This window comes from Parambassis ranga, chromosome 16 (assembly GCF_900634625.1).
Source record: "Parambassis ranga chromosome 16, fParRan2.1, whole genome shotgun sequence".
NCBI lineage: Eukaryota > Metazoa > Chordata > Actinopteri > Ambassidae > Parambassis > Parambassis ranga.
In genome coordinates this window covers 12,538,415-12,565,864 of record NC_041036.1, presented here as the reverse complement: position 1 = coordinate 12,565,864, position 27,450 = coordinate 12,538,415, and the positions used below count along the sequence as shown (strand labels likewise).

The window sequence follows — 27,450 nt, the reverse complement described above, 5'->3', positions numbered from 1 at the left end:
GTGGAACATATACAATCACTGACATTCACGGCTTTACACTGAGCAAAAGGATGTCGTTATAAAGGAATATTTATAACACTTGCCATGTGTCCTGTTTTACCGCCTTCAGAGGAAACAAACTATACAACTGCTGAGGAGCTTTGATGCCTGGTACAACATGTTCTTCCTGGTTCTCTTCAATAAACAACAGTTTATCTTTAGCATCTGTTGTGCACGTACTAAAACAAAACATAAAAAAAATACTGGAAATGAGAAAAGACACAAACTACTCCTGATAGTGATACTATCAATATTTACACACAAGTAATGTAAAAACCAGAGTGAGCTGGACTGGTCCAGCATGTATAATGTTATTCTGATTACAGGCAATTGAGTCCAAGAGACTGGACAAGAGAACATGACTGCTCAAAATACATAAAAACAGTAACTGCATTGTTTCAATGAATGTCGTGTATCTACTTTGAAAAACATGAATGGAGCTGTACGGAAAATCACACCAGCACAGGACGCGCTTTTACTTTCAGCGACACTTAAAAGCTGCCAAACCAGCGTCCCATGCGTCAAGCGGAACCAAATATACAACCGGAAGCTGAAATGGGCGCTTCAAAATAAAAGTTCGTTTGGCGTTTGTAAACGGAATTTTTATCTTATTTACTAAATTTTGTGTCATGTATGGGGGAAAATGTATTTTTTCCTCAGTTCAATTTTGTACATTATGCATATTAAGCCATTTGTACTATGTATTTGTTCTGTTGTATTTTTGCTTAGGCATTTTTTTAGACGTTTTGTTTTGTTTTTGAACAGATAGTTATAAATTGTTGGGATTAGAAACACGATTTATATTTACATTCTCATTTTAATTCCCTTACCCTACAGTTCCATATATTCTCCACATCCTGAATGTTCTACCACGTTTTATTAAATATCTGTTTTATTTTATTCATTTATTTTTTTTTTTTTTAAGTCTGAACCGGAAGCGCCTCACGTCATTTTCTGGCTTGACACGTGTTCTTCGTTCCGTCCTGTGTTGGAGCGGTTTCTCATCAGTTGCACTGAAGTGAAGCCTAAAGGCAGACAGACAGCGGATGCGCGCTCATTTCACTGGGTTTCTTCTTCGATCACCTCAGTTACAGCTGAAGCTTCAATGAACGCGCGATTTAATGATCCGCCTCTGGATGAAGTTGGACTTTTCTTCCCGCTAAACAAACACAATGTGAACATGTAGAGAGCAGGAGGCTGTTTTTGTGTCCTTGTCGGGATTCGGAGTACCCTTTACTGATCCAGGGAAGAAGGACTTGAAGGATGGGCAAACTTCAGTCAAAACATGGTAAGACAGGTCCGACCTGAGAGCAATGCACGGCATGATTTCATAATGATAGTTACACAGAAACACTAACGATTGTTTGGTTGACATCCCCATGCCTCCTGGTGTGATCCACAGCGTGCAAGCGCAGAGAAAACCCTGAAGGTGAGACTTTGCTGCATTATTTGCTGTAACGTGTGTAAATAAAGGTTTAAATACAGCTGAGATGTGTGCCTGCTGATCGGTGTGTACTGTCCTTCATGTCTCAGGAGACAGTTTTGTTGTGAATGCCTTCCTCCGGAGAGGGATGGAGGAATGTGAGAGGTACAGCGCAGCGGACCACAAGCTGAAGAACATGCAGGTATTGGTTTCACGTTTGTGTAGTTAAGTGGCAACAAAGTCTATTATGATATTTGAATCCCACATTTGTTTCACAAAGAGTAAGTATTAATTAATTAATTGATTGATTGATTATTGTTTTCCACCTTCTGTGCATTACTGGGGAAAAATGAGTATTGTGCCAGGTGTGTGTGTTTTGTGTGTGTTTGCATTTGCTGATGGGATGATGAGTCTGTCGAGCACTTAAAGCTGTCTGGATGTAGCTGTTACATTCCCCGCTCCCTGAAAGCTGATCTGAGAACTTGTGGAAGTGAAGTGGAAGCACACTGTATTCACAGGCATGTGTGAAGGCATGCTGATGTCTTTGCAGTGTTGTAGCTTGTTGTTCTTTCTGTCATGTCTGGCTCTGGGACAACACTGCAGCGGTTATTCCCCTGCCAGCATCATTGGATGGGTTATGACAACTATGAGCCCTGTGTGTGTGAAGCGGCTTGGCAACACACACACACACACACACACACACACACACACACACAGGATGGAAAGGTAGTGGTTTCTCAGACTGAAGGATATAAAGTTTGCTCTTGTGGCTGCTGGCATCATGACTCAGGGCTGTGTCTTTTTCCTCAATGCCTCCCATTCTAATGCAGCTCCCAGTGGGCAGCCCTCTGTGGCATAACATTACATCACTTCAATTAGTGTGTCGTTTTGAGGGGTTCAGGAGTCTCAAAGCTCTCAGACAGAAAGCGCAAGACGCTCACACAGAGGCACTGACAATCAGTGAGGTAGGTGGTTGTAATAGTGGAAGAGTTATGGATTATATCAGGGCTATAAACCGCCCACTCGTGGCAAATTAAAGGAGAACTTTACTCTGCTTCAGAGGAGTCTGAGTTCACACTACCTCGAAGGAAAACCACCAAAGGCATAAGCTTGGCACTCATTAGTAGGTGGGTCCCACCCTTACTTCTATCAAAGTCAGGCTGCTGATTTATTTTGTGTCATTAGCCGGTTACATTAGAGGCTCTGTCAGAGAACGACTATCAGCTTTTAACTCTCCAGCTCCCTGCAATATGCTGACTTATACATTAACGTGATTGATAGAAGCTGGATAGTAAAAAAAGCCATGTTATTACATCATGATATGTATCTTATTGCCAGATTCTTGCCAATACACACAGCCCTAATCCACAAGCTTCTGCACTGACTACTCAGGTTTCTCTACACATGTGCTATCACCTTTTCATGGCTGCTTTCCTGTTGTAATCAGATATCTGTAGGTTTTGCTCTGTAAGGACACACCAAAAATCTAAAAACTTTTTTTTCTGTATTTTTGTGCACTTTACATACCACAGTATAAACATGCTAAGCCCTGCAGCCCTGATACCAAGCATCAGCTGCTGCTTACGATCCAGAATGAAACCGATGCTTCCATCGTATCTTCCACATCAGCTCACTATTGTATCGCGGAGGCAGTATACAGCAGCCTGCTCATACACAGTGACAGCTCTATTCATGCTGTTTGAAATCATACCTGCATTAATGTAAAGATGAATGATGTCCCCGGGGATCTTTTTCCTTCCACACAGCCCTAGTTTCTCATTCTTTCCATGCAGATGGTATTTATCTGCGCTGTAAGACAGCAGCACTGTTTCCTCGTTTGATCCCACGTTGAGCTAATTAATTCCTCCCAAGGATCTTATTACCTTGTCACATTTCCAGATATAATTATTGGATTGCGGGTTGTTAGGTGTCTAGAGTTTATGATTAAACAAGTCAAACTAGAAAGAAAACATTTGAAGTGTTCTTTCAGTTCCAGCATGTGGCCGTCACCAGACAGTAGTTTAGATCTGGGTTGGTGAGCTGCAGAGATTGTTAAAATTATTATTTCATATAGGAGGTGATTGGCCAAAGACACAGTTGAACTCTGACCACCCCCCCCCCCCTCCTCATTGTCAAATGGGGGAGTAGGATTCCTGAGTTGTCTGGCTGCAACTTCAAAGCACAGAACTGGGAGTTATAAAGGGCTCTGATATCAGTGGAGGCTTCGAACCCTCACTCCTCAATCCCCCTGCCCTGTCCTGGGGGGTTGGGCAGCAGGATAGTGTGCTTCCAGGAAGAAGAAGAAGAAGATGAAGAAGAAACATTTGTGTGCCCAACATCAAAACTCTGCAATAAAGCAGTCATTTTTGGCAAATGGTCAATGCTTTGCTGCGTCTTAACAAGAAATAACAAAAGATGAAAGGCTTCAAGACCTGTTTAAATATTGATATTACTGCAAAGCATGATTACAGATTGCAGCTGTAAGGTAGCCCCCCCTGTGTGTAATCCTATAGGCTCCTTAAAGTGTGGTTATTAGGGGACAAAAGGAAGTGTGATTCAGCAGGATGACTTCATTCATCCAGGCTACAGTCATCATTTTGACACTTCTCTGCAGGTGTTCTAAGACGAGTTTTACTTGTTCAAGCACCTGGTGTGAAGTCGAAGCCTTACAGGTGAGATCAAGGTGGTGCACTGTAGTTATTGAAACTGGTAAATTATAGCTAAAAACCTGTACATATTACTGGAAGAGCACTGTGAAGAGTGAACACAAACAGACCCACACCCACACACACAGGTTTCAAACACACATGCTTGAGTGCCCAAATATTGACAGGCTAATTCAGCCTTTCAGCACCAACTTTTGTCTCAAAACTTCCCACAGACTTGGCCTGTGAAAAAGGAGTGTGTTGACATTTTAAACTCCACAAAAAAGACCTTTATTATTCAGCTGAAAGGTTAATAATTTCACACTCGAAGTTTTTAAAGAAAAGTCTCAGTTAGTGGATTTAGTTGGATCCAATGTGCCAAAAGCTCCAAGACACAAATTCATGTTGACTTACAGAGAGTTACATAGTGCTCACCCTTCAATAATAAATTAGGTTTAAGAGCATGGTTCCCAAGCAGCTCACTAAACTAATTGTAATGTTTTTTCAACATTCATTTGGAATTTGTGAATAAGATTTTCCTCTTATATATAAAAAAATCCTCATTTGGTGATTCTGCTGAAAATTGATGTTTTGTTTGGACAGTTTTGCTGCTGGGCATTGGGGTATATCTTGTAGTCGCCACGTTAATTTTGACTTAGCAGTATTTGATTTGGATCTGAGGCTGGGATGTCTGTGTAATCTTAAAACTATGGCTCTAAACGACACTTTATTTTTCAGTACATGGCTGCAAGTTAAAAACTGAGGTCATTTTTTTTGTTTTCCGTGCCCTGCACAGCTCCTGAAGTCTTCATGTACTTCAATAAATACTTTCAAGAAGTATTTTTGACAACAGCTTCTTGTGACTTTTTACTTTTGCTTCATCTGAAACCACAAATGGAAAACATCCACAAAGGGAACAATATATGGTGGAAAGGAGACAAAAACGGTGTGCTCATATATGTTCTGCTTTTGAAGAGACTTGAAGGCATTTGGAGAGTTTGTTTTTTTTCCACCTCTTCTTTTTCTTTTTTTTTCTTTTTTTTTGAAATTGGCTTCACAAGAAGGCGAGCTGTGAGCCTTCATCTCTGAATGAAAAGCATGTGGCTGGCATCCAGAACAGCGGGGTCTTTCAGCACGGCCCCGGCAGACATCTGTTCCTGGTTTGTACAGCAAAATCCTGGAGCAGGGAGAGGGGCTGTGGTGGGAAGGGGGGTGGTGGGGAAGAGGAAAAGAGGAGGAGGAGGAGGAGGAGGAACAGGGGTTACGGGTGTTTTTTTTTTTCTTATGGGAGATATTTGAGGGTTTTAAAGGTAGTGGGGGAAGGCGAGAAAGGCAGAGCCTCATCTGCCTCGTCCACTGCCTTGTTTAGGGGGACAGAAGCTGACCATTGATCTCATCTCACCTTACCGTCCATATTAACTTGTAACAGCTGTTAAACATGTAAATCAATCTGCTGTCATGGGAGTTCTTTCTATGTTGGTTGCCATTTGTTTAGAACAAACATTAACCTCTCTGTGTAAACATCATCACCTGGCTTGCTTCCAGACTGTGAGGTGCTTTCTTTGTTGCCCCTTCTTTCATGTTTGAATGGTTAAGTAAGTATGGTGTCGCCTCTGAGTCAGAGGTCAAGTCCCTCTCTCCCTCTCAGTCTGTATATTTGAGTGAGTGAGAGGCACGCGGTGGTTTGTGTGGCCTGGGCCTAATGGAGAAAGACATTAGAACACCGCTTGCAGATTAAATGTTTATTTTTCTGAGGATATTTATACTGTCTGAAGTGCTTTGAAGCAGTTTGCTCTCTTTCACCGTAATTCCCCTATGACCAGTGCTAATGAAAAAAGCTCACTATGACTATGGAAAGGAATAAGGGAGTCATGAAGTAGGGTCATATTACTCTGCTAAGAGTTCCTCACCTACTTGCTGCCATGTGTCCTGAAACCCTGAAAGCACTGCTATACAACCGAGATATGAAGGGTTAATTATTCAGGCCATCCACTATATATCTTTCTGCCTTGGTGCTAAGCTAAGCCTGTCGACTGGCTTCAGTGTTTTAATACATGTATTAGTATGAATAAATGCATGTAGGTGGCATTTCAGATACATTGCCAAGAGTATTGTAATAGTTCTATCAGCCTCCATATTTAGAATAGATATTACTTGTTGACAGGCCCTTTTGGTTTGATGACAACTGTTATCATACCATAACAGCATTTTATCCACACAGCCACACCGTTGGCACATATAATCATTTAAATTTCCCCTGCAGCTCAAAGGAGAAGAAAATATATTTAGACAAGAGGAGTGACAGTTGTTCCACTTCCTTCATTATTGGAGTTCCTATCTGCAGACATATGGAACGAAGCTCTGTTGCCTGTAAAGTTACCTCATACCCATCATCACATCACTGTGACTGCTTTTCGTGAAATGTATGAGATATCTGTTTGAGTACCTCGGAGAGTTGCTCTACATGAATGGATGGCAGCAAGTCATCAATCATGCAATCACATGTAGATATTTCTCCTTTGGAGCATGCTCCATGGTTTCAGTTACGCTGCATGACCTAGACGTGCGTGGTCACTGATGACAGCAGGGAGACCTCACTTCCTCTAGCACGGTTAGTGTGCTGGTGGTGGTTGGGGGCAGCCCCTTGGAGGGTTAATACTGGTCTGCGTCTCTACTTTTGCTCCCTGCCAGGGGAAAGAAAATACCTGAAGCTGGAGTCCAGTGCTTAGCGCTGACATTTTTGGCATAGGCTGCTGGATCCAAGTCTGTGTTTGATCTAGTGCTCCCCCAGCCAAGTAAAACACCAGGAGACTCAAAGGTTATTACATTTTAGTGTGTAAGGTATGTTTCCACATAAACCCCTGTTCTTTTCCAAGTGGACTTCATTTCGCAAGCCTTAGCGCAGCCTGGGGAATATTATATTTTTTCAGTTATGGTTGTTCGTGGTGTTATTATATGCTGTCATTATAACCATTGATAATTGATTACATTGTTTTATTTACATACTCAGTGAGTGTAGTGCATAAGCCTGTTGGTGTTCAATATGTTTAAATGTTAACAGACTGAACGGGAGTCTGGGGGTTTCCTTGTGTGCTATTCTATTCTATTCTATTCTATTCTATTCTGTAAAGAGGACAGGATGTTCTTCATTTTGACATGAATTTATTATCTATTGAATTGCACCAGAGGAAACTTGAGATGGCCTCCATATAGGTCAACGAGGCCTGACTTATATATCTTACACAACATAGGCATAGAGAAACAAAAATACCACTGTGGAGGACAGCACTATTAACTCTGCTTTTGTAGGAAAAATCATATTTAAAGGCAGACCAAATTAAAGCCAGAAAAATTCATTTATGTAAACTGCAGTTTTAAGTCTACTTGCTTGCACCTTTCATGTCTTGATGCACTGTACACCTCCTCTTGGCCTTTGTTTTCATCACTTTCAGTGTTGTTCAGTGTCAAGATGCCTTCAGGGTCAGCAATGAATGCTACGAAACTTCATCCTTCCTCCATGTTCATAAACTTTATGCCCAGCTCAGAGCTGCTGGCATTCTTACTCATTGCTGAAATGCTTTGTCACGTGAAGCAAAGTCTAAGTGTGTTATAGGCTTAGTGATATAGCTGACTATAGCAATATGTTTACCCGGTTTGTTTTGATGCTCAAGGTAACCTTGAAGCAGAACTCTCCATCCATTGTCCTGTCTGTACACAGAAAACCACGGCATGCAGATTTATCAAACAGGGCCTAACCCAGACCCCCGAGGAGCCTTCCTCTCTACTCTGAGCTGAGCCTTCCCCTCTTTGGGACCCCAGGCTTGCACATGTGTAGGTATCGCTATTACTCAGCTCATAAAACACCACAGTCCCATCTGAAAGTGGTTAGCTGTTGAAACACATAGCGGCTTCAAAGGTTGGATCCGGGCTCTGCAGACAGCACAGGCCTGGCCCTCCTTCTGTACAACACATTCCTCTCCGATGGGGAATAGCTTCAAACTTTTGTTACACAAACCTGTTCCCGTCATCAAAACCCTCCATCCATTAAAAAGGAAGCGGTTATTTTTGTCATGGGTGATAATTTTTCAGAGTGAATTTAATTTGGAAAAAAATGATTGTGTGTTCAGAAGAAGAAATAAGACCTCAGCAGTTCTCACAATCTGCAGTGGTAATATATCCAAAACACCTTTTGAGCTCTTTTTGTATGTGGCAGAAAAGTTGTGAGAGGATGAAACACTGCTGAAAGAGGCCTCTGTTCCCATTTCCTCTGAAGGCAGCCTTCTTTTCTTCCCCCACCCATTTTTTTCCTGAGCCCGTCCACTTCAAAAGCTGACCTGGCCCTGTGTGCCATGTAACATGTTTACCTAAAGGCTCAATTCAAACAAACAGCAGTTCTCCTTGAGATGCCTGCCCCCCTCACTGAGAGCCTTTCAGAGACACCATCTGCTTATAGGTGGTACATCTACTCTAAACTCTCATGTTATTTCATGACTGGTGACTTTTGTGAACATGCACTCACCAGAATGTGTTTCTGAATGACAGAGAGAGCCTGTGTATAAATGAATATGTAGCTCAGCAAGATCTTTCATTATAACCAGCACCTACTTCTTTGTGTTTATAGGGGCCCAACTGATCCTATCACTTCAAAAATGCCAGTGTATCAGAATATCTGAACTTTTACCCTCACTGTCACATGCTCAGCTTTGAGAACAGCTCTATCCTGGTAGCACCTGATTATCTCATAGCTTTTAAAGTGTTATTGCACATCAGCACCTTCAGCTTTTTGAAGCATAAATCCTCTTTAAAGAACTTTTATCAGACACTGAGGGTAACACTTGTGCTTCAAGTGGACTGCCTCCAGACATGCTGTGTGTGATAGAGAGCAAGGCTCCATGAGGCTTGTAGCGCTATACCGGAGATAAGATAAGAAAACTAATACTAAGCAAATGCAGCACAAGTTTAAGTGCAGACTGCTCGTTTGTAGCCCCATAGACCTGGTTTCTGTAATTATGGCTCTGAAAGCAGCAGCTCTCTGTGCTGAGAAAGCTGAGCAGGAGACGGAGGAGGAGCTGAGCTGAGCTGCCCTCTGCACCGTAGCCTTTTGATCTCTGCTTGCGCCATGGATGAATTACGTTTCAGAATTTCACACTGGGGAACAGTGTTTAAGACACACAGCTAGTCTGTCAGGTCACTAAAGTGCACACATGGAAGCCTCAGTCCAAAACGAAGAAGAACCGATATTACAGTCTCACTGACTGTGGCCTCAAAACCTCTGCTGGGCATGTTTGTGTGATGTGTCACATATAAGAATTATAGTTTGTGGTTTGCACCATGAGGCTTTAAAGCTCATGGTGCATACCCACACGTCCTTTCTTCCTGTGTTTGGATGTTCATTTTCTTTGAGAATAATTCAGCAGAAATATGAATGGGCTTTGCATGATTTTTGGTGCCTCAGTAATTGGCCCATTTGCTTCTTTATTTTTTCTACATCTCATCTGTTCCTCTTCAGCTTTCAACTTGGTCCCTTATTTTCATGGGAACTTACTTCACATATGCCAAAGCATTACAGCCCGTGGCCTGCTGGCAACGGTCCATTTTACATATCCAGGCTTCCTTCACATCGTCTGAAGATCATGGAGTCGCTTCTGCTTCCTGTGCCCAGCAGGAGTGTATTTTTAGGAATCCTCTGGAAAACACTTGGTGTTGACCCTGGAATGACCCCCTGTCCAGTTCCAAGCCTGTGAGGAACTTCACAGCTTGGAATTAAGCCTGTTCTTGCAGTGTCAAGAATTCTCGTGGTCTTTGAGACTGGCAAACCATGCCGGTTAGAGGAGACAGCGGTATTGGACAGCCACACAACATCCAAGAGAGAAAGAAGATAAAAGGCATGCTGCGACTTTGGATAGGCAGCTGGGTTTTTTTTGTCAGATTTAAGATATTTAGTGTCAAAAACTATGCCACAGTCTGCGGTGCCAAAGACATTTTTACCCATGACAGGATGGCCCCAAGCCTTAAATAGGCCTGTTTCATAGTGAGGAGGAACAGTACCAATTATGCAAACAAGTGGTGTCTCCTGGGACCTGAGGTTTGGCAAGTGCCACTGAGAATAGTTAGGCTATAGCAGATGAGTTCGAGGTTCTGCCTGCACGCCTGCCTTATGCGTTGCATCCTGCTACAGTGAGTGATGTATTTTGGCTGTCTCTGACCGGCAAGCCTGCACCCCTATTCCCCACCACCACCACCACCACCAGGGTTCAGTGCACTGATAGCAGTTACAGTACTACAACTGTTCATTTCCCAATATGCCTTCCAGATGAATGTGTTGAGTTCATGCTACATTACTAGCAGATTGGTTACGGCTCCATACGCTCCTCTTGTTGTGGTTTACTCATATGCATCTGCCCTTCTCTGAGTAGGTTACCCATAGGGAGCAGTAACTAGTGGACTGTGGAGCAGTGGTTTTTGACCCTAAACCTGTTCTTATCCTGCGGGAAGACACAGTTCTGGAAACCAGCAGTCAGCTCAATCACAAACCCTCAAGCTTTTAACAGCAGGAGTGCCTGTAGATTCAAGTGAGCAGCTTCAAAGTTATGTGTATCAATAACACACATGGTCAGAAAGTTTCAATAACCGCAACTGAGAGTGAAACATGATGACGCAGAGAGAATTCAATAAATAACAAGCAGATAACAGACAAATCCCTGAAACAGCTTTAAAGCAATAAATTGGAGATGTTGCTAAAAAATAAAATCGCAAATAAAATGCCTTAAGATGGTGAACAAATGATGCTGAAAGAATACATTAAATATTGAAGATATTTAGTTTACATATTTAACTAAATATTAAGTTAACCAAAGTAATGGAGAAAGTTTTAAGTAGTGATTAATCGGTTGAGATGTCACTACAAATGCAAACTTGACCAAAATAATCCACAATGATTTTTATGAAATTATCCACTTAACCTTCAGTTCATAATCCCCCCATAAGAACATGCGGAACATGACGGTAATGACAAAGAGGTACTTGTAGGGCTGAAGGAGTGTATCAGACAAAACAGGTTGTGAACCATGTGACACACACAAAGGCCGTGCGATGTTGCTCCTCATCTACAGTGGTGTGCAGCTGTCCTTCCCCAGCATGGTTTGTTTACATTTCTCAGTCACCCACAGGAGCACTGTACGCCTGTAGCTCCACCAGCCTCCAACCACAGAGCCTCGCCCCTATGAACTGCCAGGCCTGCTTTTCAAAGCTGTGACTCAAATCTCTAGCAGCTTAACAAAATGAGCAGTGAAAACAGTGGTGTCGGTGGTTATCTCACAGGTGAGAGCAATTACAACTGACATCTCAATACTAGTCAGACAGCTGGAAACCCGACACTGACTACAGTGCACAAAAATCGCCCTACAGGTGAGAGTGATTGTGTTGAAATGGTTTTTAACGTGGCAGAAACACACAAGGCGGCGAAGAGTGTACAAAGCCTTGTTGACTGTAACTGACAGACCAGTTTGAAAAGAAGATATACACTAAAACCTGGGCTGCGGCTGGCCTGGTTCAAATTTTGCCCAGCTGGACACTTGTAGAAGTTACCTACCTTTGGATCTTAATAGGATTGGCGTCCTAGCTGCCTCACCCAAAACCTGGCATTCTGAGATCCTCTGTGTTGTTTAAAGGGCCTGTGGAATGTGGAACAAATCCCCTCAGCTTTATCGGCCTGGACGCGCTCCCCATTGGCCGGGCTTAAGAGCCAGGGGCCTGCGCGGGAGCTTACAGAATTTCACATGGAGGCCAGAAACAGAGGAACATCCTGTTTGAGTCCCACACTGGCTTTGATATGCCGTTGCCTTGTGCATTCTGCTTCTTTCTTGTTTGTCAGGGCGTGTGTGCTCAAATATGTACGTGCCTTGTTTCTGTCTAGTTTTTGTGGGTTTTTTTTTTTTTTTTTCGATGTCTGGTGCTGCAGTAGGGGCTGTTTGAATAATTAAATCTTCTCAAATATGTTTTGCTGGTCAGACATTATGAAAATATTTTCTTATCAACATACACTACTGGATGAGAGGTGGCTCTCCCTGAGGACTGTTTGATGTTTGTATTCAGTGTGTATCGAAAAGTCCTTCATTTTATGCTCAACATAAGCATAACATACTTTTTTTTATTCACATCACAGAACAAAATTAAATAAGCCATCTTTACATTAACTGTTTAAAGACCCCATATACTCAACTTTTGTTTGAGGAGATCATTAAATATTAAATATTCAATATTTCAGTGTGTATTACACAGGGCATTATAAAAGTCTTATGTAGAGGTGTATTGCATTACATCACCAACCTATAGTGTTGTAATGCAGCAGTAAAGCTCGCTCACCAGTGCGTTAAAGCAACATGGTCTCTGTAGTGCAGCCATAATGTGTGTGTGTGTGTGTTTTGTCTTTTGGAAACAGTGAAACATGACAGCTACTTTGAGTTTCCCCTCTTTGTGGTATTTGATCAAACATGATGAAAAGTTTTTATGAATTATATAATTATATAATTTAACCTGACCCAGATTTGTGGTATGGTATGAAGCACATGGTTCCTATAAGACCTTACAGTAGCTGCTGATGTGACAGCTGAGAGCAGGGCACTGCATTACATCAGACTCCTATCAAAGCCCATTTTAATGAAGGCAACCTGATTACAGCACTGGTGACAGATGCAGGGTGGTCAGCCAAAGATGCTAATCTTTTGTTTATACCGTCCAGTAGGTCATAATCAAAGTGACAGAAAGCTCAGCGATAGGGTGAGGAGGGGAGCGGGTGACTTTCAGTGGTTTACATGCTGCTCTGACATAGACAGGCAGGCATGCTCATCTCTCAGCACAGCTGTTGTTATACTAGGACCGGAGAGGCTTCGCCCAAGTGATTCATGTCCTGCCAAGAGAGAGGTTTTTCCTCCTGTTTGACCTCAGAGAGAGAGAGAGAGAGTCCTGCTGCTACCCTGAAAGGGCCATATCTGGGCCATCTCAGCCGCATGGGGCTAGTCCAGATGACAGGATGGCATTCTGCTCTGATCTTATTTCCATTCATAGAAAGACATGTTGGGGCACACTGATGCATAGATAAAATACTTTGAAGGCAAAGGTTACCATTGTAAGGCCTGACCTTAGATTTTAAACTCTTAATAATAATTAATCTTGGCTCAGGTATGATGCATGTTTCTATATGCCATATACTGTAAGTTCATGGTCACTCATAGAGTTCCTCAAGAGCAGCATCTTGGCACCGCTTTTAAACAAGGAAGTGGAGCTGAGGCAGACGGATGTTTGATTAGGTAGCTATTGTTTTTTAATGGCACCGACATGTCTCCCTGATTTATGCATGATATTAAGCCCCAGGAATTAAAAACTCAGTCACATTAAAAATTGGCTTTTTAATATAAAAGGGCATTGACTCAGTTTGGAGCCAGCTGCTTGAGTAACTGTATTTTTTGGCACTTTCATGATTATAAATGTTCTTACTAAAACAAACAATACACTGCTGTATGTTGGGTATTGCATTATACACAGCTACAATACTAAATGTGGTCTCTTGACCCTGCATGAGCACCATAATGATGATGAAAGTCTGATGAAACAAAGACTGAAGAGTTTCTGTTGAGCCATCAGGAGACAAACATTTAGTTCTTTGACTGTCTTGCAAGAGGAGAGACAGAAGTTGTGCAACTTGCCTTCTCTCTTTAGCTCCCCATATTTTAGTCACAGCCCCTTCCCCCTCTCTCTCCACCCCTCATCTCCCTCTCTCTCTCTCTCTCTTCCCTTGCCTCTCCTTAGTATAACTGCTCACATCTGGTTTTGAGTCAAGGCCAGGTTGGTTTCTTCTGGAATGGAGGGCTTTTATTTCTCATTGGCCCCACTCCCTCTCCAGTTTCACTCTCTGGTATGCATAAGAGTATGCAGTTTGTTTACGAACTGGTGTTCTTTTTCCTTGTATTGAATCTGGTTGGTCCTCATTTTCATTAGTGGAGAAAACTTCACAATCCCTATGCAGCTAATGGTCAATGGGAGCAGGAATGCTGGTAGGTTGGTGGTCATCAAGGCTTTCCTGTGGTGCCCTCTTAAGTGTCACTTCCAGATGACTAAACTGTGAAGGTCCAGGAGAACTCCCACTGTTAGCTGCACACTCTGCATCAAATTAAGAAAATATCTGGGATTGTTGGTCTGGTTTAAGGATAAGAAACTGTACAGAGTAATGCAAAGTTACATGTTTATGCTAGTTCTAGTGTTATTAAAAAGTAAGCTGCAGTATTTTAAAAAAATCTGCCGACAAGGAAGCAGACAGTTTGTTGTTTTGTATTTTTCTAGCATATGTTTGTACTTGGATACGCATCCAGACATCTGATCAAGTTGCCATATTTCATACCCCGAGGCCAGAAGAACTGTGTAAACAATATTCACCCTTATTTTTGAAGATGCTTTTTTCCGAAATCACTCATCACGAAATGCATCGTATGGTGTGAAGAATGGACCAAAAGAAATGTGTGCACTTATATATTTAGGGGGTGAGTTAGAGGGGGCGATATGAGAACAAAGATGTGCAGTGTTTTCCAGTGGGAGGATGGGTGGTAGGCAAGCAGAGGGTGGGGGGAGAGAGAGAGAGAGAGAGACTGCTGGGGGATGTCTGATGTCACCTGGTAGGGAGCTATGAAAGCTTCCCCTGGTTACCCTATCCCACATAAAAGTCGGGCAGTAGGCTGAGGCTTTAGGGAAGCTTGGCAGAACGACTGCATTAAACAGGAACACCTTTCTTTCTGTCTCTTATGTCAAGGCATCCGGGAGACAGAACCTGTTTACATGGAACACTGTCAGTGCATATTTCCACTGTATTTTTTTTAATAGAGTGGAGATCTAATACCTTATCATTCCCCTGTCATTCCTGTCACTGTCTGTCCCACACGTGCACTTTTTCATGTGTCTTTCTCACCTAATATGACACACTGCTTAGACGTCTATATCGAGGATTTCAGGTGTACACCACTGGTGGAAAAAAGAAAAAGGAGGAATGCTTTTGCTTCAAAATGCTAACAGATTTGCGAAGCCTACAGAGCAGTTTGTGATCTGATAGTGAAAGAATGAGAGCTGCTAGATGCCATAAAGCAGTTAATTACACATGTGGCGGGCAGATTTGAGCCGACACCGTGGGCGATGTGGATGGAGTTGCCATGTGTTTAGACGTTAAACTGCAGACTGCGGTCAGACCCAGCCTGCTCTCTCATTAGCTCCCCCGATGGATGTAATGAGCATGGAGGTGGTGGTGGTGGTGGGGAACCATGTGTTCAACACAAGCCCTGCTGCTCCCCTCATTGTACACTCGGCAAGACGTCTCCCGGCATCTGAATTTTAATTAAAGATAAGACTTACTTTCGGCAGTTGGTTGATTGATTCGTTTCATTACATTTAGCGCTGAATCTTGTCTTTCATTTAGAGGTGCTTATACCTTGCTGTGTGTGCACCCTCATGGGAACAAGGGTGGGAAGAATCAATGGTTGTCTTTTGATGTTCCTCTGAGCTGCTGAACAGTGTGTCTCTGTGAACTCCCTCTTCCTTACACACTGCCCTTCATTAGGGGACTGCACTACAAAGAGTGTGGAGATAAAAGAAGCCAGTGTAGAAAGGAAACAACAACTTGGCTGCAGAAACCACAGAAGATGGAGACTGTGTGTATTTTCTGTGTGTATGCACTCTTGTTTTGTTTCTAGTGTGTGTGATGATTAAAAACTGTTTCTTGTTTGGGGCCCAGGAAGTTGTACCAGTTGTCTCCACCTCTCCCAGAAGCCTTCCAGAGCCTCTAAAAGCCCACCTCCATGTCTCCCACTGAGCTCCTAGAAACTGGAGTCAGCAACAGATAGGCCCTATCTCAGGAACAGCATCCTCCTCTGCCTCTGCTCTTATCTGTGTCTCCCTCTTCTCCCATCTTTGTTCCTCTTATCTTTCCTTCCCTCCTTTTCCCCTTTTGTGCCCCTTTCTTCCTCCCCTTTACCTCCTGCCCCCCCCCCCCCTCCCCCCTCTCCCCAAGGCTAGACTCCAATTTTCCCGTTTTCTCTGAAATGTCTCTAGTGGCTAATTTGCAATAGGTGTCCAATCCTTGACCCTGAGACTCAACAGCCCCCTTCTCCCTTCAGCAGTGAAGGTCAGGCCCAGATTACAGGCGGAGGTATCATCCTCTGAAGTGAGGAATAATCATGGGCTTTGAGATTGTTAAATAGAACCACAAGCTCTGGCACTGTGATTACTCTGAGAAAGAGGGAAAGGGGAGGGGGCTCGTTCACCTAAATGCATGCAGATGTTCAGACTCTCGCTCGAGCCTCTGCTCTGTTGAAGGTACATGGAGTTCTTTTGTTTTCTAGCATCTATCTGTTTTTTATTTGTCTCATTTCAGTGGGCCTCCTTGATTCAATCTGCTGAGATTTTATTTCAAAGTGTGTGTGGAGGAGCTTAGAGGACCGAGAATGACGTAAATAAGATGAATCATTTGTTGTTTAAATACTTGTGGTTTAGGGCCTGTGCTGCACTTAATTTTCATTGTTTCCACAATCCAGTTGTAATTAAAGAATGGCTGTGTGTGTGTGTGTGTGTGTGTGTGTGTGCGCATGGAGACTGTGTTGCATTTGCCTTAGTGTGCGTCTGCATTAGCACATGTGTGGGATGGTTATGAATACATTGTGGTTCTGTTTTATGCAGGATATAGATTATTCACATATGACAGCAGGACCCCCCCCCTTTTTACTTTTCCACCCCTTTTGTCCTGCTTTTGTTTTATGGCTATGGAACTGTGTATTTAATCAGTCCCATCCTATGCATGGAAACTTCCATCTGGCAATTATTCTCCATTCAAAATAAATGTTGCTGAGGCCTCATTGTGAGGTTTGTTTTACATAAACTAAACTTCTTGGAGTCACACTGTAAGTGAGAAATACAACAAAAGTTTTTCCTAAACTCTGGGCATCCATCAAACTCTCCTCAGTGGCTCTCGCGTCAAGCAGGATGAGAATAAACAGGTTGGCTGAGAGAGAGAGAGAGAGAGAGGGCTCAGATGATGAAGTGCATCATGAGCTTTTTTGATGGATGTGAGGGATCCGTTTGAAATGCTTGGAGGAATCTTGAAAGCTCGGCTGTGGCCGCGCTCTGCTGTGTCCCAGACAGTGAAACACAATAAGCGTGCAGATGTTCAAAGTGTTTGGCCGCGCTGGAGCCTCCAGCTCTCTCCCGCTCATCTGAGTAGGAAATGCTTTAGCTGGGACTGTTTGTTTTCTCTGTGTCTGTGGTCTGAACTGTAGATTCACTTACATCTCTGACCCCCTCCCCCTCCCCTCTCTCTCTCTCTCTTCTTTACTTGTCTTAGGAGTTTCCAAATGGTGAGCTGAAGGAAGGACAATTCACAGATCAACACTGTCCCCTAGAGGGTAGGTAGAGAATGGTGTCTTGTTAAGCTGGGTAGTTTGGTTGTACTTTTTGGTTGTAATACCTCCATCTAACACTGCATGACAGATAAAAATGTTTGAGTTACTCTTTCTCCACAAGAGTTTTTTTTTATCTTGAAAAACATGTACCGGTAATACTCTGGGTTAATCTTGGGCTTTTTTGGGCCCTGGATAACACACACACATATAAAACACCGCTCTGTAATCACAGTTTTAACATTTAAAATCCATCTCAACACATTTTGCATGTGTTATTGAAATAAACATTTCCAATTTCCATTTTGTGTGTCTAACGTTGGTGCATCCTCTTGTGTCATCAGTGATGCTTCCTCCAGAGAAGGCTGAGGGCTGTGAGAGCTACATGCAGTACCTGCACTCAGAGGATGGAGAGAGAGAGGGGCTTCGAGATGGCACCAAAGCTTCAGGAAAGAAACGCATCAGCCTGGATGTAAGTACAGTAGTAACATTGGACCAGAAGCATTTCACTGCTTATATGTTCATTCATTTTGTACGATGACATTAAAAGTCAGAAGCTCGTCACATGATCGCAAACAAGGGAAACATAACTCACAGCAACATGTTAAATTCCCCGTGCAGGCCTGCTTTATGAGAAGCTTACATATTGCTCTCATGCTCGACTTTATTTTATGTGCGTCTTGTTGCATCTAAATGACACGAGTGCACATTCACCTGTGTGGAGGAGCTGACCATGGTGTTTCTGACTCAAAATGCAATGTGGGGTTTACTTTGGGTCATAAAAAGGTCTCTTCTAAGCCACGTGTTGTGTTTCAGCGAGAAAGCATTTTCTTAAACAGAGGTTTGAAAGTTAATGGATTGTGGGTAACCTCTAGCCAGGCTGCTGCTGCATGCCTGCACCCTGTGCACAGAACATCTGTCTGTATGTTGATGCCGCTCCAGACCATATCCTGATTCAATTTTAGGGACCAATAAATAGAATAAATAGATTGTAATGTTGAACCTTTGCATGTGTTACAGAACTGTTGCCCTTTGGTGATCATTGCTGGTTATGTGAGCCGAGGAGAATATTGTAACTCCATAAAGAGCTCTCTCTCTCTCCCCGGGGGCCACTCCCTTGTAAATGCACATGCTCTTTCACACAGTTTCAGTTCTCCACTGTGCCTGCAGCTGGGGCCTATATTCCAGATGTGTATTTTTCCAATCATGGCCATGTTACTAGATACATCTGAAATCAAGTTGCTACCAAAAAAATTATAACTGAGAATAGTGCGTATGCTCATTTTACCTGGTAGAGGATGGTAGAAGGACAAGGTCACTGTGGAAGAGCTCGCCACCAAATCTCTTTACAACCCTACACACACACACAGAGTGGAAACAATAAACTGGATTATACAGTATTTAGTTTAGATGTTTAAAAACAGATTTTTATGTGGTGTAGCATGAATGAATTGAACTGTGACTTTGTATACTTTTAAGCCCTAACAGGAGATTTCTGTATGTGCTAAACACAGAACAACGCCTTCATGTATGACTCTAATCCACTGTACTCTGCTGCCCCATGTTGTAATCCTCATGTAATCCTGTAGGACCTGGAGTGTGATATCTCTGTAGAGGATGACAACCGACAGGAATGGATCTTCACTCTCTATGACTTTGACAACAGTGGGAAAGTTACTAAAGAGGTCAGTGTGTGTGTGTGTGTGTGCCTCTCACTTTTGTGATGCTCTTGTCCCTCTTCGGACTATCAGCTGTACCGACTGTGCTTTAACTCATGTTACAGGACATGTCCAGTTTGATGCACACCATCTATGATGTGGTGGATGCCTCCGTGAATCACTCCTGCCATAACAAGAGCAAGACTCTGCGGGTCAAACTGACTGTCACTCCAGAACCAAGGTGCCACAGAAGAGAAACAGGAGCAGGTATAAAACTAAAAACAGCACCATGACTCAGACATTATTATCCCAGTGTGTTGCTTATTTGTTGCTGTGTAAGCAAAGCTTCAAATGTTAGTCTTTAAAGTTACTACTGCTAATGGTGTTAGTAACAAGTACAGAGCAAACTAACTTGTAATCTTCAGATCGTTGCCACCAGGAGGAAGGACGCTCAGCGGACAAGCGTCTGTCCTCGTACATCAGGTCAGAACCTTAGATAGATAATCACTGTTTAGAAAAAGTTTATTAGTTACAATGGCTTACTCCACTTTTATAGTAAGATAATGATATAAACTATGTGTTTTTATTCATTTACAGCAGCAAAGGGCAGAGCAATGAGCAAGCAGCTGCTGATGGTCAACGTTACTGTGTGGATGAGAACACAGAGAGGAGGAATCACTACCTGGACCTGGCAGGTATCGAGAATTACACTTCCAGATTTGAAGGTAATTTTCATATCCAAATGACTTGTATTATATTCTATATAATAAACAGAAATGGCTGTAAGTATTGTTAATGCTGTCATCAAATCTGTCTCTGTTCTGTCCCTCAGGAACCACCCCTGCCTTCCCCCCTCAGGAGACTCAAGGTCGAAGCTCACAGAGCCAGAGCCGCTCACGCTCCCAGGATCCAGAAGCCCAAGTTGCTCACCAGCGCCGTTCACAGGTCATCAGTGATAGCTACAACCCTACAGAGTCTCGAAGTAAGGGCGCACAGTTCCTCAAATCCCCCAAAGGAACCTACAAAGGGGGTGGAGGGAATATCGGAGGCAGCGGAGGGGGGAAATCCACTAAATGCCATGGCTACCACCCACCTCTGCAAACAATGCTGCACAGTGGCAGTGCTGTGGGCCACGGGGGTCAGGATGTGTATCATATGCCACATCAACCCTCAGGCCACCACCAACATCCTTTGCAATACAGTCACAGTAAACGCGTGCGGGCCAAAGCCAGAGAGGCCCTGTCCCCATCCAAAGCCCCTCTTCCACCTCAGTCCCACTCCCAGCAGCAACCCCCTGTGCCCTCTGTACTGCCGAGCCTGGAGAGAGAGCAGGCATCCGGCCCCCCTGGGAGCCCAGGATTTTTGGTACCTATGGTCCAGCGCCACGAGCACCACCATCACCATGAACACCACCACCACCACCACTACCACCATTACCACCAAACATGACCGCCTTCGGTGTGCAGTCACCGAAACTGTACAGGACCAACCACAACCGAGCACTCCAGTCTGAAGGACTTCACGTCATCCCATGGGAGCGTCTCACACTCTGTCCAGGATCTTTCTATTCTCCTCCTACAGAATATATCCTGAGAGCAGATGTACTGAGAAAACATGACGGTGATGGCAGATGATAATGGACCAGAAGGATGTAATAACAAAACTTTCTGTGGCACAGTTTTAGTGTTTTTGTAGGTTTTCTGCTGGGATGGCTGCACTCGTTACACACACACACACACTCATTACCAGTAAACAAGAGAAGCGGCCTTTTGATGTAAAGCCCTTTCTCTTCTAAAGCTAAAGTCCCAGGAAGCTACAGTAAACGTCAAAATATTTTCTGTGTGAGACCTTTTCAAAACACGGATCTCAGGTGTAAAGGTGCTGCTGCTCTCAAGCTTTTCACACAGGCCTCTCTTCCTGTTGGAGGCCTGCTGTGGAGTGAGGGGTTTCCTATTTGGGTGGGGTGGTGGGTGGGGGGGTATAAAATCACCACTGCCAGTTTAATGCAAAAGTATCTTGCTATATGTATAAAAAAAAATCTATATATGTAAACACATTTTACTGTATAATTATTCTACTCTATATGCATATGTCATCATGGATATAATTATGCATATATGTATTTTGTCTTTTATATATTTTAATAAACCTTATATAGTTCATTTATATTATTGCAGGAGTTTATTTTTCTACATGAGATTGTATCCCTGCTGGTGGATGGACAAAGAACAGCAATGACAGCACTTTATATGTATTTTATAGGAAATTATTATGTTAAGTATGAACAGACATCTGTCTGTTCTTTATTTATTATCTGATGCTTCTTTACAGCTAAACTATGTTGCTACAATAGAAAGGCCAGATATGAACGATATGAATGAAAAGGCATATTTCGATTGTTTTAATTGCCAGTTCCATTCTAAATGAATGTACAAAAGGTCTATCCCAACAGGACTGTGTCAGACCTTCAGTCGCAATTAATATATAGTGAGTGAGAATGAGGGCAAGTGAACCTGCCAGCTGCCTCTGAAGGACACCCTCTCTGTGTCATAGTACACAGAGTGACCCACATGCAGCAAGTTCAGTGCTCCAATAATAAAACTACATCTGACACTGTGGTCCACTAATGTGCTTCTAGACAAAGTGAACAACCTGCTTCACCAACATGATGCTGCTTTCCAGCATGTTGTTCCTCCATCAGCCACTAGGTGGCAACAAGCAGTCACACACAGACCTAAAGCAGTAAAGTTGACAGTAGACCATCTGATTTACCATTTATGGCTGTTGTCCTGGATACTACACAGCAGGTACTAAAAACTTTTTCCCCATAATAACTGATAGGCTTTAATAAGACCCCGGATATTTTTTTCTCCTTGATAGACTTCTTCATTATATAAATCTGCAAATAATAGAACATTTTTCAGTGTAAAGTTATTTCTGTGTGTAAATAAAAACACCTCAGCTGATGTAAACAGAAGATTCGCTTCTCCAGGAAAACACAGGAACCAGTTTTCTTCTTCACAAATAGCTGACCGACTATTTTCTAGAGCACAAGCAGAACAGTCTGGCTATAAAGCAAATAAACTGTCACATTAAAGGCCATTTATCTGCTGATGCCAACAGATTCATCAGAAAATGGAAAGAACATTTCCAAGCCCTTGTGGTGGGGAGAGAATAAAGCTTAGAGTCGAGAACAAAGTCTGGAACTCAACTTCTCTCTTTTTTTTTAAAGCAACACTGTCATTAAAACAGACATAATTAGTAGAGCTGGTGAAGTCCTCATGGTCCTCCACGTGTCACCAAAGGAGGCCAGAATGCGCCAGGTTGCAATCCTACAACACATTTCTTACATTTTACTTCATGTTTTAAACGTCCAGTTGTTGCTGTGGATAAAATCACTTGGTATAATAGTGTCTTTGTGACGCTGGGTAATTGGCAGCCTGAGCTCAGAGAAAGCTGCGTTCCCTGCTCCGTTCGTCAGGGATTTAGAGAAGGTCTGAATCCGAGCTCCGACTGAGACAAACAATGGCAGCTATGAAAGGCGAGGGGAGGGTCGGCCTAATGCAAATATCCACTTTGTACGCCTTGGAGAACCTGCACTGACAACAACTACCAACTTCCCCCTAAAGTGTAGTAGAGACGCAGGCTGAGGAAACTCCGCAAATCTGGGAATACTGTGGCGTTTACAAGCAAACAAAAACCCGTGTTTGTGACATGAAGGTCGGGCGCATTCTGCAGCACATGGAGGCGTTTGTCGGTGTGAACAGACAGAGGAGACGGTTTGTGGAGACGGGACGCGCAGCGTCACTGAAATGTGCCGAGTGCACCTGCTGAAGGAAACTCGAAGGTAGGAAAGACAACAAGTGCAACAAGTGTCAACACATTCCTTCTGAAACGTGTCCTCCTCTCCTTTCCTTTCCTGCTTCAGCACTCATCAGTCTGCATTCCTCCGCACTATTCAACATTTCTGCTTTCTGTGGAAACTTTTTCTTTCTGCAGCTTTTTCCCTCAGTATACAACACTTTGGTTTGACCAACCTTTTTTCCCCCCTGTGCGGCTTATTTAGTGCAGCTAAGCCTGTCTCAGGAAAACGTGATTATCCTCAGACCATCGATACGCTGGCTTTCATTCAAGACATGCATGAGAAAGGCTGTGCAGCACAATGGACCAGTGGGAGCCTGTCTGCTTTGTATAAGCGCGGGGCAGACTGCAGAGGAATCTAAGTTGAATGATGATGCTGTTGGATGTCCAACATTTTGAGGAACATTAAATCCCAAACTTCATTTAATAAAATACCAGAGAGGAGTCTATGTAAACAGCAGCTCTGATAATCAGCATCATCTCTGGCTCAGCTTTGCATCATCTTTTGGTTGCAGGTGCTTTTTTCATTCTTTCTTTCTTTTTTCTTTTTTTGGACAGAGGTGAGCAAAAAAAAGTAGTGGAGTGAAATGCTACTGTAAAATCCCAGCACAGCCCCCAGAGAGACATCAAAGCAGACTCAACATGAGGCCTTTATCTGAACAATCGCCCCATTCTATCCTGCACCCCAACCCCAGGCCACCCCCACAACCCCCTATTCCACATTTCCACTTGATTAAGCCCTAAGCTGAGCAGAGTTGAATCTGGAGGGAAAATGCTCCACTAATTCCAACTAAAAAGTCTGAAAGAAAAACTGCTTTTTCTGCTCTAAATTCAGACAGGTTCAGTGAAGTTGACAAGCATCTTTTCTGCTGAGCTGAACCCATTTAAAAAGCATTTAAACATAAGTTGTTGAATGATTCAGATTCTGGAAAATGTCCAGTGGACAAGAGAGGTCAACACACTGCAACCTAAAAAAACATACTCACCTAAATGCAAGCAACACAAGCTATCACACCAGGTAGTGCAAATAATAATGGAAATGTTTCCATGGATGCCAAAAAGTGACACACTTGTTGCTTTGTGGAACAGTTGTGTTTACATCTTTACAGCAGTTCTGTTCTGACATGTTCCTACACTGACCTTCAGAGTCACCACAGTGGTTTTAGTTTAGTTCTGAGATCCCTTTATTGATGTCAGATGCTTCTTTATTCATCTTGTCTGTCTCTTGTGAATTAGATGGTACCATCACTCGACATTCATTTCCCACAGTTAGTTTTACAGCATGTTTTATGTTTGTTGGTGAGAGTAAGCAGAAGTGGACTCGGGACCACTGTACACATTCTCTCTGTGGTGGTGAGGTTGCCAGGCAACGTGAGCTGCTGGATGAACGCTGCTCAGATGGCTCTTTCTCCCCTGCAGGCTTGTCTTCTCTCCATCTCTTTCTGTCTTTTCACCCCCCCCCCCCCCCCACACCTCTCTTCTCAGCTCCTTTATTTGCATACTAATAGCTGAAGCAAAGACTCATTATAAAGCAGGGTTGTCAAACATATTATGAATATTATACAAGTTGGGTTTTATGTTCGCAGAAGGGACAGAAAACTCTGTGGAAACAAAGTAATATTCCTAGATATTGCATTAGTTTTGTTTTAAAAAGCTAAAATGCAGATCAGGTCTTGTCATGTGCTCGGATCTGTTCTGGTTGTATTGCAGAAAATAATAGTATATGTCTGTGTCCACTAGAGGAGAGTAGCGTGTAAGTGTTGAGGAGTCATAAACTGTGCAGCAAAGTAGTAAACCCAGTGTTTGCTGGGTCGTTGTCTCTGGGGGCTTCAAACACTTTTAAACCACAAACTTTGAGGACTCTATCAGCAGAGCATCTTTAAACAGGAAGGACTCATTACCGTGACAACGACACACAAACAAATGGATGCAGCGTTTGGTTTATATAAAACATGCGCTCTCTATTGCAGAATTGAATGAAGTGCACAAACAAGTGTTTTATTGATATTTGTGAAAACATTTTTTAAAGTTAATTATTGTTTTCCTGTAAATTTGCACAGAATAAAATAAATAAATAAATAAATAACTCCTTGGATACATGACACGTGGAATGAGCTAAACAAAAATCATTTTTGTTTTCTTTGCTGTTGTCATTATAAATAAATAAAAAACCTCATTTTGTCATTGAGAAACTCCTCGATGACAAAATTCCTCTTTCTGATAGGTCCTATCCTCAAGAGACGAGTATAATTAGAGCTATGGAAACAGGAAACACCTCTCCCTCCCTATCATCCCCACCCCCACCCCCTCATATATGTGTGTGTGTGTTCTCTCTTTTCCTTTAGATGTGCATTTATTTGTTCAAATTATCAGGTGCGCAGACTTTGAGCATAGCTGTAATGAGTCTTCTGATGGTTATCGGCCTGTCCTGCGTCTGCTGGTTTACTGGAAATGAGGACTTGTCTTCTGTTTTTTTTTTTTTTTTTTTTTTTTCTTGCCTGAACATAATTAACGTTCAACAGATTGACTGAAGTTAGTTTTGTACAGTCTGACCCTTTCTAGCATTTGTCTGTCTGCTTCTGAAGACTACATGTTTTCAGAAATCTAGAGCCTGATCTGGTGCTTTTGCAGCTGTTGTATTCAGCTCTGTATTCTGGTTTGATAAAGGACTAAAGCTGTGAGCCATGCAGGCATGTTCAGGTTTCAAAATGTCACCTCAAGCTGTTCATCACACTTCCAACCACAATGCTTTGGTGTGACTGCAAGTGATTCATTTGTGTTGAATCTTTACACACCCTCTGTGTGTTAGCCCCAATGTGAGGGATGTAGCAAAGCGGCCTCTAATTTCTGCTCCTTCCTCCAAAGATTAAAGACCATGACTAGACCAGGTGTACAGTTCAGAGCAAAGATTAACCACCCATTGTACTTCCCTTCACCCACATAAACGATCTGCTCCCGCAACAAACTCCACCTCTGTGATATTCAATTTTTAGTGCAGGGAAGCTGAAAGCAGCACTTAACCCAGTTTCATCATCCTCCTCTGTTTTCTGAGGCGCACAGAGATCAAGAGAGAGAGAAAAGTCAGCATTTTTATTGATTCAGAGGCGTGGCTCCCACCTTTCCCCTTCCTGGTGTGGAATGCACACCTGGAGGTGTTTGCAGAGTGGCTCAAGTAATCCATATAACAATGCAGGCTAACATCTGGTGCCATCAGAAGCACTGGAGGCAGTTTGAACTCTGACAGGCTCTGTATTGTCTCATTGATCAGCAGGTCAGCCAAGCTGTTGATCTCTTTATTGTCACATTTGCCTTTAATCCTTTATTTTTATCTCTGCAAATTAGAGGATTTGCTCAGATTAAATATGATCTTTTCGACAGAATTCGACAGATGCTGAAATATAAATACAGCAATATAAAATTATTAATAATATAATACATTCTGTGAACAGAAGGGGGCAAAATGCACAGGTAAAGTGCGGTTGTCTAGACTTTGTTGACATGGCCGGCCTGTGGAGCTGCACTGCTCTCAGCTCCCCTCACAGTGTGTGTACTGAGGGAGATGGGTGCAGATAAAAACGACAAGGGTTACGCCCCACTGAGGAATTGGGATGCCTGGGGGGGCTGGGAAAATTTCTGCCTGGCTAGCCTTAATATTGTGATTCTCCTCAGTCAACAAAACAGTGTGCGTTTGATGGAACATGTCAGGTTCCTTGAGGACTCGGGGGCTGGTCCTCTCATACTGGTTAGACAGCTGTCAGCCCATCAGAGTGCAAAGAGGAGCCAGAAGCAGCTCGTCTGTGTGTGGCTGGAGACTTTAACACAGGAGAGCTGACTGAGGTGAGTGCTGATTTTCAAAATGATTGATTAGAAATTATTGTGGATTCAGTTTAGTTTATTGTCGTTGAACCCGGTTGAGTCTTTGGATAAGTTGTTTATTCAGAATGAAACTTGATAAAATGATAACAGGAGGACAACAGCGATCATAGTAAATGCAGCTTACATCCATTATCTGACTGCAGTATTTACAGTATGGAATTGGAGCAGATTTGTGAGTGTGTATGCACCCAGACAGACCTGTGCAAAGATTATAAAATCTGTTTGTGTCTGCCCTGCAGCTCAGATTAAAATGAGTTGTTAAATGTAAATGTTAAATTAAGTTGTTCTACAAATTTGAATTGTATCATTTACTGGGATTACTTATTTAAGCATTACTATGATGCCTGTGCCTTTTTATTATGTTGAGTAAGTCATGTTTGTCCTCAGTGTAGTCTGTAGTATACACTATGCCTTGGTTTGAACTATGGGAGCCACTGCTGTAACTCGACCTTGCCTCCTTCAGCCACCTGTGCTCGCGCGCTCAGAGAAAACACTGGCTTTTGTGTTGGAGTGAGACG

At 42.8% G+C, this 27,450-nt stretch overlaps 1 protein-coding gene across 3 annotated transcripts; it reads left to right on the top strand.

Annotated features, from left to right (window-relative positions):
• The first annotated feature begins 1,047 nt into the window (after positions 1-1,047).
• Positions 1,048-21,165, top strand: nkd2b (NKD inhibitor of WNT signaling pathway 2b). 3 transcript variants are annotated; one of them, XM_028425388.1, is made up of 10 exons: positions 1,048-1,327; positions 1,442-1,468; positions 1,573-1,664; positions 17,483-17,543; positions 17,882-18,009; positions 19,127-19,222; positions 19,321-19,462; positions 19,621-19,678; positions 19,796-19,920; positions 20,028-21,165. In XM_028425388.1, exons 1-10 carry the CDS (start codon positions 1,303-1,305, stop codon positions 20,642-20,644), a joined length of 1,371 nt encoding a protein of 456 aa, XP_028281189.1. In that variant the 5' UTR covers positions 1,048-1,302; the 3' UTR covers positions 20,645-21,165. The 3 variants fall into 3 exon arrangements, with proteins under 3 accessions (XP_028281189.1, XP_028281190.1, XP_028281188.1); XM_028425389.1 differs by having other exon boundaries at positions 19,793-19,890; XM_028425387.1 differs by having other exon boundaries at positions 19,793-19,920.
• The last annotated feature ends 6,285 nt before the right edge of the window (positions 21,166-27,450 follow it).

Excerpts from the sequence above, each read along its gene's own strand:
- nkd2b (XM_028425387.1), top strand. The coding sequence starts at position 1,303 with ATGGGCAAACTTCAGTCAAAACATG. Across the intron at positions 1,665-17,482 it reads ACAAGCTGAAGAACATGCAG|GAGTTTCCAAATGGTGAGCT; the intron begins GTATTGGTTTCA and ends TACTTGTCTTAG. Across the intron at positions 18,010-19,126 it reads AGAAACGCATCAGCCTGGAT|GACCTGGAGTGTGATATCTC; the intron begins GTAAGTACAGTA and ends GTAATCCTGTAG.